The 16,218-nt window shown below is 50.5% G+C and overlaps 1 protein-coding gene across 1 annotated transcript in view; it reads right to left on the bottom strand.

Moving 5' to 3' along the window:
* The window catches only part of Oprd1 (opioid receptor delta 1), a 30,381-nt gene extending 14,520 nt beyond the window's left edge, over window positions 1-15,861 (bottom strand). The window contains exon 1 of the mRNA XM_050151535.1: window positions 15,518-15,861. Coding sequence (XP_050007492.1) covers window positions 15,518-15,744 — 227 coding nt within the window. The 5' untranslated portion in view covers window positions 15,745-15,861. The remainder of the gene's footprint in view (window positions 1-15,517) is intronic.
* Window positions 15,862-16,218: the final 357 nt, after the last annotated feature.

The following is a 16,218-nucleotide window of genomic DNA, read 5'->3' as shown; positions in this document are numbered from 1 at the left end:
GATCTGTGGAATGAGTATATATAAAGATGTCTGTCTTCCACACCAGGCTGGCACTGTGACCTTCTTCCTGTTGACCCCAGCAGTCTGGGTAAGGACAGGTAGAGTTGACACACAGTATTTACTGATGGTTACCAATGGGAAGGTATCAAGGTACCTTAATCTTCAGAAGTAAGAAGCCGCAGACTAAAGGCTCAAATCAAGGTCTCTTCCTTCTGCAGCCCTCCTCCCGCCTCATCTCAGACGTACCCAGGTTCCCTGAAGGATGACCCTCTCTGCCCTGTGTCTAAAGTGAGTCAGCACTGCAGGTGGCAAGAGAAATCTTCACTTGTCTATCCGAGGCAGCTAATTTGATTTTAGCTAAATGGAGGTGGTAATGATGTTGTTTTTCTCCAAAACAGGGGCACGAGACCAAAAATCAACAGACACATAAACCATCCAGCCGACCTTGCTGGACCTCAGGATGTAGAGGCTTCAGCCTGTAAGAAGCCCCGCCCCCAACCAAACCCGCTGTGGGTCACTGAAGTATTTACAATATTCCTCCTAGATGCTTTTTCAGCTCTGAGATATAACCGCTGTTTACTGGAGAATATTCACACACAGAATCCTATCCGAAGGAAGGTACGAAAACCAGTGTTAATACTGCAGAGATCCTTATTGCTGACACCGTGCCAACATGCAAACACTACGTTCCCTGCTTGACAAGACTTCTGCTACCCAGCTCCTGCCCAATCAGGAGTTCAACCTCCATCTGAATCCGGAATTCCCACACACCCCATCCATTACTCCTTAAAAACCCTGCCACAACTGAGCTCAATACTCTCCCTGATCCAACCGCTGTGTTAGAGCAGAGAGCCCGAGCTCGGGCTTGCAATAAATGCTCTTTGCTTTGGCATATGAACTCGGACTCCTGGTGGTTTCTGGGGGCTCATGATGTGGGCATAACAGCTTCTTGCTTTGATTTTAGTTTTGAGATGAGGGTTTTTTTTGTTTGTTTTGGTTTTTGGCTTTTTGGTTTTGGTTTGGTTTTTCAAGACAGGGTTTCTTTGTAGCTTTGGAGCCTATACCAGGAACTCACTCTGTAGACCAGGCTGGCCTCAAACTCAGAGATCGGCCTGCCTCTGCTGGGATTAAAGGTGTGTACCACCATAACTGTGGTACGGGCTTACTTGCTGAGGATATAGGTCCCTCATTCTCCCACAGACTCAGCATAACCACAGAGAGGGCAGCATCACGATCCCATGGAGACCAAGGGGCAGAGAGGTAAAGCTGTCTAGCAGGCCTTGAATTAGATTTCTAGTACCTGGGGTTCAAAATCTCACCTCTCTAATCATTACCCCTAACCGCCTCCCTGGGGTGGAGTCAAAGCCCTCTGTTTTACAGACAAGGCTCTGAGGCCCTGTTACTGCGTTGTGGGTGGGTGCATTGTGGGGAAACAAAGAGCAGTCAACATTGCAACCCCGGCAGCCAGGGGTCCAGCTGGAGCTTCCTCTATTTGCAGACAAAGGGTGATTGCTCTCCCAAAGGACAAAACAAGCCTGGCTGGGCAGCAAGGGCTGCAAGCTGTCCCCACCCGCCATTTAAGAGGGCTGGCCCTTGGCCAGAAATTAATTAGCTGTCTCAGTTTTGGCAGAGCTGGGGGAAGGAAAGTGGTTAATTATAATGAAGCCCAGCGAGCTTATCAGAGGAGAAGATTACGGCTGGGACGTGGAAATAAAGGGCCCCTGGGTTGAACATGAGTGGGGAGACCAGCCAGGCTATACTTAGCCATAACTAGGCCGAAGGCCCAGCTTCCACTGGAGACCCAGAGCACACTCAAAGGGCTCTCCATCCCGATCCTTGATTCTGTTTAAGGAAGGCTGGATTTGTGCTGTGGGGTGTGTAGGAGCCAGCCATGATAAGCTAAATATGAGCAGATCCCCCAGAGGAAGTTCTTTACTTCCCACCATTATCGCCTGCCAGAGTAGGACTCAGCCATCCATAAGTTTAAGGGAGGCCTGAGTCTCAGTGGTTTACCCTGAAGCAACACCTGGTTGCAGGAAGGACCACAAACTGAGATTACCTGAGCACCACCCAAGAACAGACCATCCAAAGGAAATGCCTAACGTTCCAACTGCTGTAGATAGGATCACCTGTCAGCAACTCACCAGGACACCCCTAGACAAATGTCAGCCAATCAGGAGTCCTGAACCTTAGAAACCCCTTACCCCCACCTTAACTACTAGAAAAACTGAACTCTTACTGAACTTGGGGCTCTCCGTTTATTCCAATATGTTGGACATGTGGAGAGACTGAGTTTGCAAACTTGCATAAAATAAAGGCTCTTTGCTTTTACATACAGGACTCGGTGTCCTTGTTGGCTTTTGGGGGACTTTGCGGACTTGGGCATAAGAGGTGGACTGGATGCAGACACTATGGGAGCTCCAAGGGAGCAGACTCTGGGGCTGGGGAGACAGTTCGTTTGGTAAAGAGCTTTCTGTGAAGCTTGAGGACCTGAGTTCAATCCCCAGGAGCCATGAGAACAAACCAGGCGTGGCAGTGCTGAGGAGGCAAGACAATTGTTATCGTTGTTTCGGTTTTTCGAGACAGGGTAATGCAGACAAGATTTGCTGGGACTTGCTGGCCGGGCAGCCAGGCTCCCTAGGCCATGGTTATGGGCCCCAGCTTCCAGGTTCCAGTGAGTGGTGCATCTCAAAAAACAGGATGACTGGGTCCTGAGGTTGCTGATATATCAGGCTGATGTGTGTGTGTGTGTGTGTGTGTGTGTGTGTGTGTGTGTTCGCTTACATGCATGTGTGAGTGTGTGTATGTGTGTGAGTGTGGTGAGATGGAGAGAGAAAGATCTTCAGTGTGGTAAACAACTAATCAGGTAATCCAGAAACAGGGCATGACCTTCCTACACACAGCATGTGCCAGACTCCCCCACCCTGCTCCCTGTTCATAAGGACAGAGAGACAGACAGGAGAGTACTTGGGTATTTGTGACAGCTCAGGTGTGCTTCGATGGACAACTGCCTAGCATGTTTCTGAGACCCAGGGTTAGATACCCAGCACGCAGAAGGAAGGATGGAGAGGAGGAGGAAGGAATAGTCTGTGGTCCCTGCTTTGATGGGTGACATAGTGGTCACTGTTGCCAATCATCAGAGAAACCTCCCTAGAGGGAAGAGTTACTGAGTGAGAAGATGGGCTGCCCTGGAGGACAGCAGCCTGCTAGTCTAGCATGGCTTACTTCCCTTTTATCTGGAGGCTCTGGGATTCTACTGTAGAGCCCAGCAGCTACAAAGGGAACCAAGTGCCAGTTAGAGAGGTAAGAAATATTTAATGATGGCTTCTTAGGGTCAGGGACCTAGCTAGGAACAGGAATGGAGGAAGCAGTTTCTGCTCTCTACAGGAAGCCAGAGAGAAAGGGAGGAGAAGCTACAGGGAGGGGAAAAGGGAGAAGTTAAGGGAGGGAGAAAGGGAGGAGAAGCCAGAGGGAGGGAGAGGGGTAAAGAAGCAAGAAGAGGGAGGGAAGCCAGAAAGGGAGGAGGAGCTAGAAAGGGAGGAGGGGCCATAGCTGGAGGAGGAGCCAGAGAGAGGGAAACAAAGAGTGTGGATACCACTATAAAATCTTGCTTACTAACCATCTGTGTGTGAAGGTTAGAGGTCAATTCCAGGATCTTTCTCTGTTGCTCTCTTAGTTTTGGGGACAGGGTATCTCAATGAACTTGGAGTTCACTGGTCAGCTAGGTCTGCCTGTCTGCCTCTGTCAAGCACTAGGGTTACAGAAGATGCTGTCACAACCAGCATTTGTGTGGGTGCTGAACCATCTCCCCAACCTGGGAAGCATAAGTTTTTGTTTCTGTTTCTGCTATTGTTTGAAGGTGTCTCCCAAGGCTCCACCTGCCGAAAATTCCCATTGTGAGTGAGGTGTTTAGACGGTGGAAATGACCAAATACGGTGTCTGGTGGGAGGGGCAGGGGGCTTCACGAGGTGGACAGGGTAAGATAGGGGCATAGGGAGTGTCCAAAATAGATTCCGGAGGACACGTGGCACCCACCTATAGTACCGGAAGAGCGTGAGGCCAGTCAGGTGTGGCGGTGCATGCCTTTAATCCCAGTTTTCAGAAAGCCAAGTGTATGGAGATTTGCCAAATATATGCCATAAGGCCTTCACCCAAGGTTTCTCTGCTCAGTGGACTTCCTGGGAGTCGTGGGCAACTAGGATTCTTGTTCCAAGTCGCAGTATTTGCCTGATCTTAGGGACAAGTACGAGGTGGGACATTCGTTTTCCCCTCCTCAAGACAAGGTTTCTTTGTGTAGCTTTGAAGCCTGTCCTGGAACTAGCTCTATAGACCAAGTTGGCATTGAACTCACAGAGATCCACCTGCCTCTGTCTCCCAAGTCCTGGGATTAAAGGCGTCTGTTACCACCGCCCGGCTACAAATTCCGAACCTCTTTTAAAAGGGGGACAGTGTTCCTAAATGCCACGCAGCTCTGCTCAGGCATCGTCTGACAAGACTAGAAAGTTCTTCACCACTGTCACTCCATCGCCCTCTTCTAAGTGGTGATAGCTGGGAGGCACCTGAATGACGTCATTGCATTTAATCCTGACAAAACTCAGTGGTAGTGAGCACTGCCCCAGAACTAGGCGGCTGGGAGACTGGGGCTCAGAGAAGTAAAGGAACTTGCCCAAGGCCACACAGCACCATCTAACCTTTCGTTTTGTGCCCCAGCTCAGCTACACTGCAGGTTTGGCTGGCGAGGACTTCATCATCAGCTGAGCTGAGTGAAGGATAAGTTAACCTTGATCACCGGAATCCCTCACCCAACCAGAACAACACTGAGGGCCTCCGAGATGGCTCAGAGGGTAACGGTGCCTTCCTCCCAACAATGCAAGCCCGACAACCTCAGTTCGACTCTCGGAACCCAGGTAAAGGTGGAAGAACTGACTCCACAAAGCTGACCTCTGACCCATGTTGGGGAAGGTGCCCCCCCCCCATAAAAATAAATTGAATTAAATACGTTTTTTTAGAACAACATTGAGATCTTCCTTCCCCTAAAAGAAGAATCAGTCTCCTTTGGAATGCAGCAGCTTTGCTGGAGGGTTTCCAACCCAGCCACTATTCTACCAGACTCAACTACCTACACCCCACAACCACTGAAGCTCCCCAGAACGGTAGCCCACGGGTTCTTTTCCAATGATAGAAGCATAACTAGTAAGGACTCAGGCTAAGCTTGGGGCCAGTGAATTAGGGTCTCCTCACACATGGGCTGTGTTGTGGGGGTCAAGGTTAAAAAAGCATCATGACAGAATGTCGAGAGTAAGGGGGCTCTGCCATCAGACACTGGCAGGGTATCCTGGGGCAAATGTCTCTCCTCTGTGAGTCTTAGCTTCCTTGCCTGTGAAGTGGACATACGAAACTGTTCCTGCTAAACAGGAGTGTTGGGAAGGTTAAGGGAGAATCGGTGTCTTGGGTTTTCTAAGCCGGCATCTGGGCAGGAAAGCATGGTTGGGATGCATTTGCCACCACGCTGGGCTTTGCTAGGCTGCCCTGGGTGACCCGGGGTGACTAGGTCTAAGGAAGTGGGAGGGGTGCCTCATAGCTACCTGCTCATCTAGTGGCTCCGCTTGTTCCCCCAGAGAGCAATGGAAAATCACCAGACACAGGACTCTGGCAAGATAAGCATTTGTAACCATGGGAAGCAGATGTTCCCCCACAGGTCCTGCAGGGTCATCTGGCTTGGCCAGGAGCTGCAGCTTCTCTCTTTACTTAATCTTTGTCCCTGAGTCCGAAGTGTTGGGCAAGCAGCCCACCGGCATCACAGAACCAAGTCTTCCCGTAGGGGTCAGGCCCGGTGCTGAGGTCACATGAGCACCGTTGTCACCGCCTTCTGCCGGAACACGCTCCCTCCCAGCCGTGGGCCTCTGCTCACCTGCTGCACCCCCAGCGCAGCATCTGCCATGCCTGTTTTTAGCTTCCTTGATTCATTGTCAGTAGATTGTAGCATGAATTCTAATTGTTCTTCATAATAAAACCCCAGAGTCAGATATAAGGGTTAATGCTGAAAAATCAGGGAAGCAGAACAGCCAACCACTAGAGAGTTCTTACCTCTACCAATGCTCAGACCAGAGGGGAGATCCTATCTCTACAAATCCCCAGACTGCTGCTGTCTCTACATAACTTCAGGCTGCATCTGTCTCTATGAATCCTTAGACTGCCTCTCTCTGCACTGAGCCCCTGTCTCCTGCCTTACATTCCTCTCTCTCTGTCCAGCCATATCACACCTGTCTCCACCTCCCTAGTGCTGGGATTAAAGGCCTGTGACCCCAAGTGCTGGGGTCAAAGGTGTGAGCTCTGTTTCTCTTAGAAACTGAATCAATCTCGTGTAGCCCAGGGTGGCCTTGAACTCACAGAGATCCATCTGCCTCTATCTCCTGAGAGCTGGCTTCTTTGGCTAACTAGTGGCTTAGCTCTGCACAACTTTGTTAGATCACAAACAAAATGTCACTACAGTGGATGGTGTTTGCCTAGCCCCCACAGCCTGACCTTCTGAACCTCTATTTCCCTAGGGCCGAGACTGCAACTACTGCAACTGTATACCACCACTCATGACTGGTGACAACCTGGGATTTGAACCCAGGACACTAGGCAAGCATTTTTCCCAACTAAACTACGTCCCTAGCCCTGAGTCTGGTCTTTTGCTGGCTAACTGATTGTCTATCTTTTCTCTACTAGAACAGTAGCTCCCTGGAGGACAGGGGCGGTGTGTCTGTCACTGCCCACTGAGGTGGGCTTCAGACTCAGGAAAAGTGGCTGATGGGAAAGTCCCACCTGCTGGCAATGCCCTGTTGTACCCCATTCACAGATGAGAAAACAGGCTCAGCTAGTTGAACACAAAGACTTGGATCTGAACCCGTTCATCTGCCTCTGAAGAACGGAACTGCCTCTCCAGCTGCTGGCGCTGCCCCAGGGAAATTCTCCCTGTCTGGGTGATAGAGTCAACAGCCCCCAGAACTGCCCTATACATTCCAGCACTACTTAAACTGCTGTGCTGTACACAGCTACAGTCCCAAGACTTCCACTTGGGAGGTTTAGGAGGAAAATCAGGTCCATCCCATTACACAGGGCGTCAGAGGGCAGTGTGACCTAAGTGAGACTCTGTCCCAAAAAAAATCTTAAAAGTACTCACTCACTTTTTTTTTTTTTTTTTTTTGAGGTAGGGTTTCTCTGTGTAACAGCCCCGGCTGTCCTAAAACTAGTTCTGTAGACCAGGATGGCCTCGAACACAGAAAGATCGGCCTGCCTCTGTCTCCCGAATACTAGAGTTAAAGGTTCACCACCCGGCTGAACTCACTTCTTCTATGTTTTTATCTTATTTTTAAAATTTTAACACAATTATTAATTTTTGTTCTTTGTATCTGGGTGTTTTGCCTGCACGTATGTCTGTGCACCACACGCATACCTGGTGCCCATGGAAGCCAAAAGAGGGCATCCAATCTCCTGAAACTAGAATTACAAACAATTGTGAGCCACCATATGGGTGCTGGGAATTGAACCTGTGTCCTCTAGAAGAGCAGCCAGTGCTCTGAACTGCTGAGCCATTTCCCCATCTCAAGAACCGCTTCCTTTTTCTTTCTTTTCTTTCTTTCTTCTTCCTTTTTTTAATGCATGCTATCCCCTATGCAAGAAAAACAATAAAAGTATACTTAAAAAAATTTTGAATTTATGTGTATGTATGTGTTGTGTCTGTGTGAATTTATGTGCACCATGTGTGTGCAGCGGCCTGTGGAGGCCTGAAGAGGGCGTCAGAGCCCTTGGCACTGAACTTACAGAAGTTGAGAATCCCCATGTGGATGCTGGGAACCTAACCAAGTCCTCCACTCTAGCAGTAAGCAGTCTAATCACTGAGACATTTCTCCAACCTCTGAATAAACATAAACATAGTTTTAAATTTCTTAAATTAATAAAGTGCTCCACCACAGTCCTCCATTTTTCAAATCTTTGCATTTGGTGACAGAGTTGTTTTTGCAGAGGAAGGAGACATGCCCTTCCTTTGCTGCAGTTGTTTGGGGTTCTGTTCTGTGGGGCAGAGTCTCATTCTGTATGTAGTTCTGGCTGGCTTGGAACTCTCAGAGATTCACCTGCGTCTGCCTCCCAAATAGTGGAGCAAAGGCGTGAGTCCAGCTGAGGTTTTTGTTACCGTTTTTTTAAGATTTTTAAAAATGAGGTATGGGTCTGGAGAGACAGCTGAGTGTTTAAAAGCACTGGCTGCAAACCGGGCAGTGGTGGTGCACATCTTTAATCCCAGCACTCGGGAGGCAGAGGCAGGCGGATCTCTGTGAGTTCGAAGCCCAGCCTGGTCTTCAGAGTGAGTTACAGGATAGGCTCCAAAGCTACAGAGAAACCCTGTCTCAAAAAAACAAAAAAACAAAAAGGCACTGGTCGCCGATTATCTGTGCTTCCGGTTTCCAAAAATCTGATGCTCTTCTGAGTTCTGACATCACCAGACAGGCAAGTGGTGTGAACACACATGGGGCAAATATTCAAAAACATAAATAAAAACAATAAAATCTTTAAAAAGAATAAAAAATTATTGGTGTGTATGTATCTGTGTATGTGTGTGTTCACACATGTGTACAGGAGCCTGCAGAGGTCAAAAGAACATGGCAGACTCCCTGGGGCTAGAGTTACAGGGTGCTGTGAGCTGTCAGGTTTGGTGCTAAGAACAAAAGTGTCCTCCAGAAAAGCAGCAAGGGTTTTGTTGTTGTTGTTGTTGTTGTTGTTTTGTTATGTTTTGTTTTGTTTTTTTTGAGACATGGTTTCTCTGTAGCTTTGGAGCCTGTCCTGGAACTAGCTCTTGTAGAACAGGCTGGTCTCGAACTCACAGAGATCCACCTGTCCCTGCTTCTGAGTGCTGAGATTAAAGGTGTGAGCCACCACTGCCCGACTGTTATTGTTGCTTTCTGATTTTTGCTTGCTTGGGGGGAGGTTTCTTCTTGTTGTTGTTGTTGTTGTTTGTTTTTCAAGACAGGGTTTCTCTGTATATCCCTGACTATCCTGGAACTCTCTCTGTAGACCAGGCTGCCTCAAACTCAGAGATCCACCTACCTCTGTCTCCTGAGTACCAGGATTAAAGGCATGAGCCACCATGGGCCTGCTCAGCAAGGGCTCTTAACCACCGAATCTCTGGCAGCTCCTGAGTGGGACTTCTGATGCCCTAGAACTTTGAAGCTAAAGTTCTTTCTCCTCGCTCATCACAGGGACTCAGAAAGCTGTGGGGGACAAGCCGCTTCTTCACACAGCCTTCCCGGCCTGAGACAAAGCCGTTGATTTCTGCAGCTGCACTGGAAGCTATAAATCAGTCGAACACAGGCAGCCACCCCACCCCACCCCACAGCCTCCAACTGGAAACGGTACTGAACAGCCTGCATGTTGGTAACTCACTAATTTAAGCCAGGCTTTCTGTTCTACCCTGCGATTACCCTCCTTCCGGTGCTGTGAAGATATTCTGGGGAGCCAATTTGATTTCAAAGTCCCAGGATCCTGAGTCTAATGAAATCATGCTTTGCCCTTGCCTCTCAAAGTCCAGACATCTGGCAAGGGTGTGTGTGTGCAGGGGATGAGCCCTTGGGTCACGGCTGGTGAAGACTCATTCTTGCAATCCCAGCTGCGGTGGGCGAGGCCTGAATTTTTGCTTCCCTTTTGTTCTCCATCTATCTGAACCTCGGACAGCACACTTGCACCCAGCGGCTTTCTGGGGTCTGCTTTATCCCTTCCGCCACAGGAAGGAAGCTCCTTAGAGGGCAGCAGCCACAGGACAGCAGCCATCCTTAAAGAGCTCTGACTTGGGTTGGGGGGTCTATATAGAAACAGTGGGAGGGGTATACAAATCACACATATTCAAAATACTCATGGGAATGCCATGTAGACTTCCATGATGGTAGAAGAAATTAGGGAGGGGGTGGAGAGCTAGCTCAGTGGTTAAGGAACTCTTGCTGCTCTTTTAGAGGACCCAAGTTCGGTTCCCACATCCCACCCACATCAAGCAGCTCACAACTGCCTGTAACTCCAGTTCCAGGGGGATCTGATGCCCTCTCCTGGCCTCCTTGGGCACGGGCACACACACACACATACATAGACACACACATACCAGAAATTAAGAAAATAAAAATTAAAAAGAAGCTCCCAGCCGACCCCCTCTATGCTGGACAGATGCCTCAGCATTGAAGAGCTCCAGTTCCTGCAGGCCCCAGACTCAATTCCCAGCAGCCACTGAGTGGTTCTCAACCATCTGTAACTACAGTTTCAGATGATGTGAGACCCTCTCCCGGCCTCCACGTATACCAGGCATGGACGTGGCACACGTACAAACATGCAAGCAAAGCACTCACACATAAAAATAAATAAATAAATCTAATTTTAAAAATGAAAGAAAATTACAGTGACAGAACCGGAAAGACGGCCCTGAGGTTAGAAGCACTTGCTGGTGTTGCAGAGGACCTAGGTTCCGTCCTCAGCACCCACATGGAGGTTCACAACCATTTGTTAATTCCAGTTTCAAGAGATTTGACATCCTCTTCTGACCCTCTTGGACACCAGGAATGCACATGATACACAGACATTCACGAAGGCAAATACTTACACCCACAAAATAAAATAAATAGATCCTTAAAAAATAAAAATAGCAGCTGGGTGGTTGTGGCATTTGCCTTTAATCCTAGCACTCAGGAAGCAGAGGTTGGAAGATCTCAGTGAATTCAAGGCCAACCTGGTCTACAGAGTGAGTTCAGGGCTACACAAAAAAAAAACCCTATCTCAACCAAAACAACAACCAAAAAATCCATGGTCTTTTTGAAAATATTTGTTTTTATCTTTTGTGGGTTTTTTTTAATATTTATTTATTTATTATGCATATAATATTCTGTCTGTGTGTATGCCTGCAGGCCAGAAGACAGCACCAGACCCCATTACAGATGGTTGTGAGCCACCATGTGGTTGCTGGGAATTGAACTCAGGACCTTTGGAAGAGCAGGCAATGCTCTTAACCTCTGAGCTATCTCTCCAGCCCCCTATCTTTTGTGTTTGAGTGGTTTTTGTGCCAGATAGTTTATCTGTGCACCATACTCATGTAGTACCCTCAGAGGCCAGAAGAGGGGGTTCAGTTGAATCCTTTGAAACTGGAGTCACAGACAGTTGTGAGCTGCCATGTGGGTGCTGGGAATGGAACCTGGGTCCTCTGGAAGAGCAGCCAGTGCTCTTAACACTGAACCATCTCTCCAGTCCATAGCAGCTTTTTAAAAACTGTTTCTCTTCTCCCTTTGGTCTTGTTAATTTGAAACAAGGTTTCAATTCTGTATCTCAGGCTCCTTAGAAGGCGAGTGTAGGCTACAGAGTAAAAACCCCCTATTACCTTCACACACACAATCTTACAAAATCCATATACCCGTCCTGATTTTACTTCGTGATCCTAATTTCATAAAGACATGTGTGTTTTTGTTTTTTTTTTTTTTTGTTTTTGTGGTTTTGTTTCTCTTTGTGTGTTTTTGTGTGTTTTTTCATTTGTGTTTTTGTGTGTGTGCGCACGCACGTGTTTGTATCTCTCTTTGTGTGTGTGTTTTTGTATGTGTCTGCGGGTTCGTTTGTGTCTCTCTGTGTGAGCTCATGTGTGTGTGTGTTTATGGATTTGTGTCTCTCTGTGAGTTCATGTGTGTGTGTGTGTGTGTGTACAGAAGCAGAGATGGTAAAGAAATACACATAAATTATTAAGCTTTTCTCTGCAGTTGGATTGTGGGTAATATCAAGCTCTGCTGGAACGGCTCCTTAAGTCCTGAAGTAACTATCTAGTTATCTTTATTATAAATGAAAGCTTCTAATATTGACCTGATAAGCTTTTCCTGTAGCGTCCACCCCAAGCTCCTCTGAAACTTAATAAACGTCAACACGGTGAATGAGAGGAAAGCCTTACCCCTCCCCTCCACAGTCAGATTCTTTGAGGGTCTACCATCCTCCCCTTCCACAGAGGAGAGCCCTAGGGAGAGAGAAATCATGTATGTATTGTTTAAGTTCCCTCTCTTTGGAAACGTCAGTCTGCCCTGATATTGGGCTTTTGGCTTCTGGTATCACCCACTGAGGCCTCGGAGATTTGTACACCCTGACCTCCCCTCTCTGTGCCATCTCAAACCTAGCACAGGCAGAGTGGTTAAGGATGGTTTGGGGGCTCAGAAAGACCTGAGTCTACGCGGGGTGTGTTTGTCTGTAACCCCAGCACTTGGTGGACCAGAGACAGAAAGATGAGAAGTTCACGTTCGTCCTCAACCACATAGCAAGCTGGGACCAGCCTTGGCTACAGGAGGCCCCATCACAGCTGAGCTTGTGACTCCTCTACACCCCTCTGCAGGGAGAGGCACCTGCTGCCTCCGCGCCCATGTCCGGCGATGAATGAGAATCGAAAGCCCCGCTGCAGAACTGTGTGCAGGCTGGAGAATCCCTGGAGCCCAGGAGAAGCTCAGGAGAGACTTTGGTGTCCTTGGTGACTCCGCCCACTCACTCAGCTGGGTCTGTGAGTCACACAGGCTCCCCAGAGAATGATCCTAAGACCTAGGAAATGGCAGAATCTGAGCCAGGCCAGCAGGCTCTCGCTGCTGCTCACTCTGCCCTCCTCCTGTTTGGTTTCATCCAAAGTCATCAGCCCAGTTTCTGCCTTCCTGTTAGGTCTAGCAGGCTTGAGTTTCAGAGAGAGGCCGAGGCCATAGAAGTGGGAGGCCGGGGCGGGGGGGGGGGGGGGGGGGGGGGGGGGGGGGGGGGGGGGGGGGGGGGGGGGGGGGGGGGGGGGGGGGGGGGGGGGGGGGAGGTTGGGTTACCTGTCCAGGGTCACAGGGCTCCTCCCATTGCCTGGCACCAGTCTCCAATTCCCCGACACTCACTCTCTGCCCATCCAGTGTGCCCCTTTACCAAATGCATCCTCTTGCATTCTTCACAGATCTCCCCCTCCACAGACATCCCCCCGACTTCCCAGCATGGCTGGCCTTAGCATGAGCCCGAGAACCTGTCCAGACTCCAATTCCACTTCCAGATTAGCAGCCAGAGCCCCAGCACGCTGTCTGTCCCTAACACGTCCACCTTGGTCTGTCTCCGAGACTCTCCTCAAGCTCTCACTCCTCCTCCCCACATCCCCTCCCCCATGTCAACTCCTTCTGTTGCCTAGGGTCCACGGAGCCCCTGCAGCATCTGCACCCTCTTGGACGTTTTGGAAAACAGACACTAGGCTGGTAGATTCATCACTGGCTCCCAGGCCCTACTGAAGCTCAGAACATAGCAGACGCTCTGACAACCCCAGGGAGAAGGACACTACTGTTGTGGCTTTTTATGCCTTTGTCCTGCAGCTTCTCTACCTTCTAACCACCCAGACCCCAGGTGAAAGTCCCTGCTCCCTGCCGGACCTCTCTCTTTCTTGGCTGTTCCTCTGCCTAAGATGCTCCACCCACCTCAACCAAATGCAGCTCCTCCTTCACTACTCAGTCCAGGCATCACCTTCCTGCCCTGGATCCCACAGCCCTAGAAAGCTGCATTTGATCCTGGGGTAGCATCTAACCTGGGAACCCTGGGGTATGGCTGTTAGGAGCTAGAGGCCAACGGAGGCTTGGGCTCAGAGTCTGGGCATCAGAAGCTCCGGTGGCCAGGAGTGGTGGTGCACGCCTTTAATTCCAGCGCTTGGGAGACCAAGGCAGGTGAGACTCTCTGAGATGATTTCAAGGCCAGCCTGGCTCTACACAGTGACTTTCAGACTAGCCAAGGCTGTGTTAGAAACAAAACAAAACGAACCTGAGACTGGACAGGTGTGGCAATGATTAATATCAACAATCTTAATGACTGACTAAATGTGTACCCTTGCAGGACAGGAGAGAGGGACCAACAAGGAAACTATAGACAACGAGGCCTCAGCAGCTGCTCACTGCAGAAGCTACTGATGTGCTGGCTAATCCCAGCCCCCAGCACACACTGAAGGCCTAGTACACTCCAGGACCTGCCATTAGGCCATTCCCTGCATCGCTCCACTTAATCTTCCCAACAGCCTACTGTAATCACCGTACTTTCTCAAATGAGGTAATTGAAACTCAGGAAAGTTGAGCTATTTGGCCACAGCCACATCAGTAGGACACGTTGAAGAGGCAGTAAAAACTGGGTACCACCTGACCCACAGTCGTGACCTTTACCTCAGCACCGTATCCTCTTTCTAGAATGTCTTCTGGCTGGGAGTACAAGATCTGAACCCCTAATCTGAGCAAGACAGGGAACAGAGGCAAGGAACACATACTGAACCTCTCTAAACAAGACAAGGTTTAGCGCTCCTACGTCTCAAAGGTGTGGTTGAGGACTCTTCCCAGCAGCCCCTGGCACCTTGGCAGCATACAGAGGGGTCAACCAAACCTTTCGTTTGCATACTGCCATCACTGTGCCCTGATTTAAAGATGGTTTACTTCGTTAACTTAAGCCGTATTCCTTGTTGCTTGTTGGTGGGCAAGCGCTCTGTCCATTTACTCCAAGTCCGTTATCCTAGGCTGGCTTCCAGCTCTCTGTGTAACAAGAGCTGACTTCTGGCTTCTGAGTCTTCTGCTTCCATGCCCCTGGGGCTGGGATTACAGCCCTGGACCACCACACCAGTTTATGGTGTGCTGGGCATTGAACCCAGGGATTTCTGCAAGCTACACAAGCCCTCTGTCAACTGAGCCACACATCCTGCCTCTCTCAGGGTCTTGCTATATTCTCTAGCTGGCCTTGAACTCGTTCTGTAGCCCGGGCCTCAAAGAGGATCATAGCCGGAGTTCCTGACCACATGGCCACATGGCCTCTGGGGAAAGGAAGAGGGGACTCACGACCAGTCCTCAGGAACCACGGGGCTACTAGAGGCCACACAGCGCAAAGACAGGTGCCCAAAGCCATCCCGGGTGGCTCCCTCACCTAGGCGCTTTAGAGGTTTGACAAGAAGCAATTCAAATACGATCTCATACAGAATTACAAACGGATGGTTTGGGACAAGCCCACACTGCCAAAAACAACCACAAAAGATGACTACTAAAGGTGGTTTGGGAAGGGTCCCTACAAAATGGATCCTGACCCTACTGTATGCTCTGAAGATCCAAGGCATGGCATGGAACTCCCTGTGAGGTTTCCCTGAGAACCAAATACACACGCGCACATACACACACACACACACACACACACACACACACACACTCCTCCTGTCAAATTGCACGGTCACAAAGTGTGGCTAATCTCTACCCCACTTCTCTGATGCAGAAGCAAAGGAATGTCAAGGATGATTAAATGTAGTTAGGCTAGTGCAAGCGCACACACACCACACACACACACACACACACACACACACACACACACGAGCCCTGTCCTCACCTCAAAGGACTTGGCCTCTGTGTGTGGGACAGGCAGGAACCCGGGAGTCGGGGTTGGGGATCCAGGTCTGCAAAACATAGTGTCCACACTGACCCAGGGACAAAACCCGCAGCGCCCTCGGCTGACTCACCGGACGATGCCAAACATGACAAGCACGTTGCCCAGCAGCCCCACCGCGCACACAGCAGAGTAGAGCTCGGTGATGGCGATGGCTAGGGCGAGGGATGAGGCGCTCCGAGCGCCCGGCGGCCCCGACGCGTTGGCGCTCGCGCTGGGGAAGGCGCTGGGGTAGGCGTCCGAGGTGTTGGCGAGGAGCGGGGACTGCAGCTCCGCACGGGCAGAGGGCACCGGCTCCATGGCGCCGCCGCGTTCGTCTCCACCGTGCGCCCTGGGCGCAGGGACCCAGCGAGTGGCGAGCGGACAGCGGAGGCCACGGCCCCGACGCCGCAGGCTGCAGCGCTCGCTCCCGCCCCCTCCGCCCAGCCGGCCGCCCGCTTCGCTCGCCCCAAGCCCCGGGAGCCCCGAGCCGCCGCACCACGTGGCTCGGAGGCGGCCGCCAGTCTGCGCCCGCTATCGGGGGCGGGCGCTGCACCACCGGTTCGGGGGCTGGGCTGGAGAGGCCTCCCGCGCGCTCCCTCGCTGGGCTCTGCAGGCCCCAGGCGCCCCCGGTCCGGACTGGCCTCGCGCCCCACCCCCGTGCCACTTTGGAGTCAGAAGAACCTGGATGCGAATCCCACCTCCCGCCTCTGCACGGACTAGGGAAGGAACCTTGAGTGAGTCGCTTAAGCGCTCTCAGGTTCAGTCTCTGTATCTGCAAGATGAGGAAAATTT

Source organism: Alexandromys fortis, unplaced genomic scaffold (genome assembly GCF_014885135.2).
Source record: "Alexandromys fortis isolate MF-2015 unplaced genomic scaffold, M_Fortis_MF-2015_v1.1 scaffold_26, whole genome shotgun sequence".
NCBI classification, from domain to species: domain Eukaryota; kingdom Metazoa; phylum Chordata; class Mammalia; order Rodentia; family Cricetidae; genus Alexandromys; species Alexandromys fortis.
This window is presented reverse-complemented; position numbering and strand designations above follow the sequence as displayed.